An 8,820-nucleotide genomic window follows, 5' to 3' on the forward strand; every position below is an offset into this window, starting at 1 on the left:
GACGGCAAATCTTTCCACTCTTGCTTCTACAGGGTATCTGGGGTGCATATGTATATCTAACTCAATATCTGTGTGTGTGTGTGTGTGTCTATGCTCATGTGCACCCCAGCTTGCTCTAGGGAATGATTGGACTTAGCAATTGAGGTGCTAGTGAGATAAGAGGTGTAATTCTCTTCTATTTTGGTGATGATTGTCTCTCTGTCAGGCACCAGCAGCTGCAACTAGCATCCTGCAGCTCCTGAAGGTACCAAAAAAAGAAATAAAGAACTCCATCATGAGAACAATTAGGAGCCCCAATTTGGTAACCCCAAGAGTTGACCCAGGGAAGGAGTCTTTAAGCTCAGTAATACCCATGACAAATAAAACTAGAGTTGATGAAGTGGGAATGGAATGGAAAAGAAAGAATCTGAGAAAAAGATACATGGAGAGAGAGACAGAGGCAAAGAAAGCCAAAAGATGGCGACACAAAGATGGGGGGGAGGTAGGAAGATGGTAAAAGGAAGTAGGTGTATTTATAGATTTCTCCTTGTATATTTCAGGTGGGGGAGTAGAAGGGAAATCACAGAAAAGCAGGTATATTCCAGTATTTTACCTGCATTTGTACTCCACAGTGAAGCCCTATTTTCTCCCAGCTCAGAGACCTGGCCAACTCAGTAGGGGAGAGCAATCTGAAAGATATCAAATCTACTGCCCCAGCCTTTTAGGACTGTAATCTTACCTTCTCATTTGAGAGATGAAATAATTGAAGTCAAAAGGGGTTAAATCACTTGCCCAAAATTAGACAGGTGGTACATCTAGGATTCAAACAGGTCTTCTGACTCTAAATTCAATGTTCTTTCCATCTTTACTGTGAATGGGGAGGGGGGCAGGGAGCCTATGCTATCCAAAACCCAAAGGCAGTGACCACTACTATTTACCTGAGTGAAGGGGACCCCAGGTACTTCTCATCTAACATGTGGAGTGGTAGCACAAACAAGGAGCAAAGAGAGAGCCTTAAGATGCTATCCAAGTTGAAGTTTGAAAGTCCTTTAATAATAATTAATAATGATAATAATAACTGGCATTTATATAGCACTTTAAGGTTTGCAAAGCACTTTAAATATGTTGTCTCATTTGATTCAACAGCCCTGTGGATTAGGTGGTATTATTATTTCCATTGTACAGATGAGGAAACTGAGGCTGAGAGAGGTTAAATGACTTGCCCAGTCACACAGCCAATAAGCATCTAAGGCAGATTCAAATTCAGGTCCTTCCTGACTCCAGGTCCAGCATCCCTACTTTTTTATCTCCTCCATCGTCAAATCCTCAAGCTCACCTGGAACTTCAATGCAGCTCCTATAGGGTCAAGGACATGGGAAGGTATCATTGCTAGCTAGCTGGTCATACCCTACATCACCAATCTGGCTTCTCTGTCCTCCCTTCTGTATCCCCAGACACGACATGTCATCGTAGACAGTGATTGGGAGAGGCTGAAAGGTCTCAGTCCGCAAGCTGGTTCTTTGAGTTCTTTATGCTTTTCTTTTCCCAATAATATTTAGCATCTGAAATCAAGGGAAGGGAGAATGTAAATCATAGGAAATCCTAAAATAAATGAGATAGTCTTAGGATATGCCAAGTAGTCCCTGGCAAGAAAGGCTAACTGGGTTAAGGAGAGCTGGGCATAAATGTGGTGGGTTCAAAATGAGATTGTGCTATCGTGTGGAAAGCATGCCTAGGGATTGAGGCCAGATGGGATCTTGGGGGGCTTCTATGCTATCATCACCACCACCCTGGTTTTCTGTATCTGTCTCCACCAGAAGGTCTTAGATCTCTATCAACTCCCTCCATCCCTGCTCCGGAGGCTGTATAACAGCCGATCTCTCTCTCTGGATGGGTTGCTGAGGCTGCTGAGCAAGACTAGTGTGGGTAAGACCCCAGTCCCCTGGTACAGGGTTAAAGAGATGGCATGAGATATAAGATCTTGGGGTGGGGGTAGGGGTGGGGATCTGGAGAACCACATCAGGGAATGGGTCCATCTAAGGCACCCTCGGTGAAGTTAAGGTGATAAGGAGCCAAGAGGCTGCTGGGTCAGGGCACTGGCTGAGGGATCTTGCTTTGTTCTATTTGCCCTTATCTCTTAGTATCATTTCCCCAGGACTCCCTCTCACACCAGCCCATGCTTTTCCTTACACGCATTTCCTTGGTTTTATAGATCCTAAGGAGTCCATGGATTTCCAGAAACGTAAGTAGTCCTTTCCATTACTCTCTCCCCTTCCTCCACTCCTTCCCTGATGACTGCTCAATGCCCCCATGATGCTTAGGCCCTGGTAGGCTATTTGGTAAGACCCATCTCAGCTGGAACAAACCAATAGTCTAACTGAGCCAGCAGCGCTTTCTCAGCCAGTTCCCTCCTGGATTTGAGGGTTGTAGTTGGCACCATGGAAAGATTATCTATCTGCAGTTGAATGCTGCTCAGCAGGCAGCTGGACTGGCATCTGTAAAGGTTCCCAAGCCAAGTGGGCAAGGAGAGGAAGACGTATGAGGGAGGGAATTTCGTGGGTTGTCCTCCATTCTCGAAGAGGATCATGACATCAGGAAAATGATACCATGACTTGCAAGTCAATTGGATTTAAGTGAGGGAGGGCTGTGCAAAGTAACCAGCCTCACTTTCTCCTCCAGAGCCATCTGGGTCCAATGACTAGACATAGATCAGGACAAACTAGAGATGACTCTGGATGCAGGGGTCTTTTTAATCTAAGGTCTTTCAGAGTTCTCACTTTCATTCAGTGATTAGGGCTATTTAAGAAGTGAGCCAAGGGATGGTCACTTAAATCCTCCCCCCCCACAAAAAAAAAGAAAAAAAATCAGACTGGGAGACTGGGAAGGGAAGACCCTCAGGGTTTCTGGACAAAAGAGAAACAGTTGCTATTTACATTCACTTTGAGCCATCTGGGCCCAAATTTCAGGAAGTAATTAAGAGGCAGAGAAAGGGAGAAGAAAATCTGTAGGGAGTTAAGACACTGGAGCCCACACCTCTTTGAAATAAGGGAAGAGAAATGAAGATACCAGTAGATAAGACAGAAAGTCTCAGCTGGCTCAGTTGACAAGAAGTGTTCTGAGTGCTGGGGTTTGCCTCCTCCTTTCTTTCACTATCAGCTGATGTTTCTATCTCTCCTTCTACAGGTGACATGCATGACTTCTTTGTGGGGCTCATGGGAAAAAGGAATATACAATCAGGTAAATGTGGGGTGGAGTAAGGGCTTAGGGCCTAAGTGCTGCACAAGATAGAACAAAATTCAATGTCCTAAATTAAGAACCAGAGGAAAAGACTATTTTCCTTTTTGAGGGATACTATGGTCCCTGAACCCTGAATCCAAGGGCCACACTTGAGGACCTAGAGGGCTACATGTGGCCTTGAGGCTGTAGGTTCCCCACCCCTGCATGGTCCCTCATTCACTCTCCTTTCCCTCTCTCAATCAATCAACTTAAACCCCGGCCCATATTGAGGCTTCTGGAATAAAGGGAAGAAACACTGGTGGGCCATCCCAGCTGTAGTCATGGAATAAGATAAGAAGAGTGGGGACTCTAGTCCTGTCTCTCCTTCCTGTCACTCTGAAAAGAGCCCCTTTTCTTCTCTCATCTTTAATTTCTAATCCTAATCTGTCAACTAGTCCCCAGTTTCCATACTATAGCCAATCCTTATTTGATAAGGATGGGGTAATGGTACAAGTACATGGTGGCCAGACTCTGAAAAGCCCTCTCCTAAGTTCCTTGTTTGTCCCTTCCTCAGAACCACCTATGGAGGTGAACCAAGAAAACTTCCCTGGTTTTGGTGATCCCAAGTATCCTCCCAATTCAGAATGAGGTAAGTCCAGAAGCAATGGGAGGGAAGGCTGAGGTGAGTATGACAAATGAATCACAACATAGATATATGTCAATTGTGCACCTCCTTCCCCTTCTTGCTGTTTCTCAAGAAGCCCATCTTGATAAAAAAATAATTATGTGAACAAGTGGTACCCACAAAGATGATGCCAGAGCCTAAGCTTCAATCTGGAGCATGAAGTAGGGAGCCTGAGTGGTTAGGGTTGGGTGGTATAGACAGGGATCGAGGCAGAGGCCATAATACTTTTCCCTGGGATTTCTCTAACATTGACACTTGTTTGGTTTTCCCTCTTTATCAGAACCCCTCAGGTGTCAGGGGTAAAGATTTTATAATCCATGTAAAATAAAATAAGACTGTTATCTAAATTACAGGCACCATCTCTAGTTTATAAGAGAAAGCATTTGCAATTCACTTTCCTTTTGTGTCCTATAAGAATCATAGGAGTTTAGATCTCAAAAGGGTCATTGAGAGGTCATCTAGTCCAGTCCCCACACTGATGCTCTACAGAGACCACATTTTCATACCACCAGATTGGGACACATGGTCTGACAAAGAATATTTCTTTTTTTTCAAAGCCTTGTTAAAAGTATACTTTTGTTTCTTAAAATTCAGAATAGATGGGCACTGTGGCTATTCTATAACAAAGAATGAATTTGTAAGGAACAGAAAGTACCACTAAATCTAATGGGACCCAGCTGAAAAGGATATCCTAGGTTCTACTGCCTAGCAGGGGTTGGGGGAGGAGGTGGCATCCCTGTTGAAACTCTTGGCTGACTGTGAGGCTGATGCCAGGCTGACTGAGCTGTCCATGCTGGACCCCTTGGATGAATAGGCTGACAGATTTCTCACTTGGTGAGCTGGGTGTGATAGTCCCCTTGGGGATATGTCTAGTCAAAACACAGAGCTTCTCACCCCAACACCATCTTCCCCCCACACAGGAGTGACTCATCTGGTCCTTTCATTTCATTAATTTCCAGAGAGAGCCAGTGTCTTAATACAGGTTTAGGAAGATTCAGAATACCAATAGTCCAAGAAAACACGCAGCATACAAGACATTGCTTAAAGCAAGCTAATTTTATCTAGGGGACATACTTAGAATAAGCAGAGTAGACAGGGAAGTTGGAAATAAGTCAGGTCTGTTAAAGTCTGGGTAGAACTGAGCACCCTGCTGGCGTCCTGGTGGAAGGAGGCCCCCCCACCCAACCAGTAAACTCTGGAGACAGGCCAGGCATTGGAGGAGGGGTCGAGGAGCCTGTCCCTGGGGACTGATGCTGATTCATGCTAGTTGGGGAGGGAGGGAAGACTCCTGGGGAGTTTCTATTCAAATTCCCCACCTGTTAGGAGAGGGGCTTTGGGCAGATACTGTTACTCTGAAAAGTGACTCAGGGATTTTAAACTTCCTAGGGCTTCTTTGTTTACTGGGGTAGGGAGGATACTGGGGTTGTTACAGCCAGGAAGATACAGTAGGAAATTGGGAGGAAGAAGAAAATTTGGAAATTCACAAATTACCTTGGAGAGAACCCCATCCCTAACCTCATGGGCCCTGTTACTCATGCTAATAGACCTTAGGGTGCCAGACCAGAAATCCATAGACTCACCTTTGAAGTGGTACAGTGTATATATGATTCCCAGTAGTTAGGGGAGGCTGGGTCTGGGTCCCCATTTGGTGCTGGGTGACTGGGCACAAAGAGCCTTAATAACCGTAACTCGTTGATTACATGGTACTTACCGTATCATTTTACTCTCATTAGATGGTTATTTCAGTCCTGCCAATGGCTGGGTAATTATACGGGCAGCTATATCGGGATGATATACTTTCCCCCAGTGTAATGCACCAGCCCATAAAGATAATTACAGTGCAATTTTGCCATAGTATTTTATACAAATGGCAGAAATCAGAGCATTGTGGAAAACTACTTTTAATCCATGGGGGTGAATCCAAACTCTTTTCAGAAGATCTAGGAACGTAATTATGTCCCCTCCTCATCACCATCACCATACCATCATTGGGTGAATGGATCATTCACAACTTGTGGAGTGTTAGGCAGAATAGGTCATGAGGTTTGGGGGGAGGGGAGAGGTGCAGGGAGAAGATGGAGGTACCATTGAAAGAGATGTTTTGAAGTGAATCAATATATTGTTTTCTTTTAATGGAGGGGGAGGAATTTAGGGCAGTAGTTCTCAAGCTTTGTTATTCTCTGGACCACTTAATACTCTTAAAAATTATTGAGTCTGGGTGGAACTGGGTGGAACCCCACTCAAAGAGCTTTTGGTTTATTTGGCATGTCTATCGACTTTTATTGTATTAGAAATTAAAACATCTTAGTATTATTATGTAAGTAGTTTTGACCTCACAAATCCTGGTCCATACTTTGTGAACAGCTGGTCTAAGAGAAGGTTGCCCTCTTATTTCTTTCATTTAAGACTGTGATCATTCAAGGCTCTTCTTTATTACTAAAGACTCCCAGGAGGAAGTAATAGGGATTGATTGGGTACGGGATCCAGAAACACTCACACAAGTACCCTGTGTAGGGATATGTGATGGGGCGCCCTTGGTGTACGGACAACTGGCTTACGGAGATGCCAGCAGAGTCCATCTTAGGCAGTGTGTATAGGTGCACAAATATAACCTGTATTGGATTGCTTACCATCTCAGGGAGGGGTTAGAAGAGGAAGGGGGGGATAGAATTTCTAATTTGAAACTTTAAAAAAATGTTAAAAATTGTTTTTACATGTCATTGTGGAAGAATAACATTGTATGTCTGTCTGTCTGTCTGTCTGTGTGTGTGTGTGCATAGGTGGTTATGAGCAATGAAACCACCAGTTAAATGTGATGCCCTGGAAGATAAAGAAATTGTGTCGGCAGGGGAAATCTAGCTTCTTATTAGCCCTTCTTACAGCCTACAGAAAAAGCAAAGTGTTAAGACCTTGGCTTTCTCTCCTTTCCCCAGCAGATTTCTCCAAACTGGCTGTTGGAATGGAAGCCAAGAGTCTTGCAAAAGACAAAGAAAATGTGCTTTTTTTCCTTTTTTGCCAGAGTTTCTCATACTGTCCAACTCCTGGGACTCTGGACTGCATTTTGAAGACATTTTGCCTGCCTCCTCTCAATCCCTGGATAAAATACCCTCAATTCTATTTGCTCACCCATTGCTGTATCACTCTCCTGCTTTGATTACTCCATCCGCACACCCACCATACAAACCACATAGAGAGTAACATCAATCCCATGGGCACTGACTACAGATGCCAAGCAATTTTCTTTAGTGACAAATTCAAAATATAATCTCTATACTCATCATCAATAAAAGAATTTTTACACGTGACTTAGAGTGGTGTCTTTCTTGGTTTGGTTTGGTTTTTCATTGACTACTAGTTTATTTCTAAGCTTCTAGAGAGGAGGGACCATTTCTTATACAGCTTTCTATCCACCCCCACCCCCCAAGGCACCTCACTTGGGCTCCCCTCAGCATAACTGGTGCTCAGTAAATATATGTGGAATTAGTATACTCATTAAGGTAAGGATTTGGAAGGTAGTGCCTAAAGCCCAAAGACTTTCAGAGGCCTATCCCAGACAAAGACATATGGAGATTTTGAATACCTTATCTGAGCTTCTAGGAGATGGATATAGCTATAGAGGGGGGGAAAACAGTTTGAGATTCTGATTCCTCAAGGGGTAGCTAGGTTGCTCAGTGGAGAGAGCACCAGCTCTGGAGTCAGGAGGACCGGAGTTCAGATCCAGCCTCAGATACTTGCCACTTACTAGTTGTGTGACCCTGGGCAAGTCACTTAACCCTGATTGCCTAACCAAAAAAAGAGAGAGAGAGAGAGAGAGAGTGATTCTGATTTCCCTTCTCTAAGCTCCTACTTTAAGGAGGCAGGTGTTAAGACTGAGCAGAGGCATATCTATGGAGAAAGGACCACTTTTTTGGTGCAGCTGTGTCAAACACTCTAGCATCCCAATGATGCTGGAAAAGAGAAATATAAACTGCCCCCTCCCCCTCTCCATCTTAATCCAATAACTCTGGTGAGGTGGGGGTTAACTCAGTGGTTCAAAAAGATGTCAGAATCCTTAAGGATGTGCTTAGTTACCATCCCCTACAGCTCTGGTCCAACAATTTCCATTATGTGAACTGAGCTTTGGTTTAAGGGCAGGGGCTGAGGGAGAGGGAGGGTGTCTGTTATTAATTCAATGTGCCATAAATCTCAGTCCACTAATCCCAAGGGGAATTTCATACCCCAATGACAGGCTGCAGAATTCCCAGTGCTGCCTACCAGCAACCTAAACCCTGCCACTTGGGGTGAGGGCTTCTCCTAGACCAGGTGCCCAATACCCTCCTCCCCAAGGTGAGGCAAAAGCAGGAACCACAAATGGAAGAGAAACATTTTTTATGAGGAAATCACTTTCTTTTCCAGATCCTTGATTCTTGGGCCAAAGTCTTAGATCCATAAGGTGGGGCCATCCCCAGTCCTGACCTATGTCTTGCCATTGAACTCCGATGATTCTGGAGGAGTGGGGCTGATGACTTTGCACAGTTCTGCCTCACTTAAATCTAATTCATGCGCCAGTCAAGATATCACCCTCATGATGTCATTGGTCTCTTTAAGAACTCAGGACGAACAACAACAAAATCCATAAAGCACCCTTAACAAGATGTGCTTAGAGCCAGGTGAACCTTAAACTCCCCATCATCCACAGGGACAGGCTGGGAGGGACTTGGTTTGCTCCAGCCCTCTCTGGCCTGCTTCTTCTCTAACTAGTGAAACATTCCCCCTAGGCTATGCCTACTAGCTATGTGACCCTGGGCAAGTCACTTAATCTGATTACCTCAAAAAAAATTATATATTCACTTTAACCAAAGAGTAATAATAAAGTTCTGTTTTTGAAAGAAAGAAAGAAAGAAAGAAAGAAAGAGAAAGAAAGAAAGAAAGAAAGAAAGAAAGAAAGAAAGAAAGAAAGA

The 8,820-nt window shown here is 44.1% G+C and overlaps 1 protein-coding gene across 1 annotated transcript in view; it reads left to right on the forward strand.

Annotated features, from left to right (window-relative positions):
• Positions 1 to 3,843, forward strand: part of TAC3 (tachykinin 3) — a 5,647-nt gene extending 1,804 nt beyond the window's left edge. Inside the window, exons 3-6 of the mRNA XM_027854949.1 lie at positions 1,797 to 1,905; positions 2,192 to 2,221; positions 3,163 to 3,216; positions 3,770 to 3,843. Of these exons, the coding sequence (XP_027710750.1) occupies positions 1,797 to 1,905; positions 2,192 to 2,221; positions 3,163 to 3,216; positions 3,770 to 3,843 (267 nt within the window). The remainder of the gene's footprint in view (positions 1 to 1,796; positions 1,906 to 2,191; positions 2,222 to 3,162; positions 3,217 to 3,769) is intronic.
• The last annotated feature ends 4,977 nt before the right edge of the window (positions 3,844 to 8,820 follow it).

Source organism: Vombatus ursinus, unplaced genomic scaffold (assembly GCF_900497805.2).
Source record: "Vombatus ursinus unplaced genomic scaffold, bare-nosed wombat genome assembly UNPS02010769.1, whole genome shotgun sequence".
In the NCBI taxonomy this organism is placed as follows: Eukaryota; Metazoa; Chordata; class Mammalia; order Diprotodontia; family Vombatidae; genus Vombatus; species Vombatus ursinus.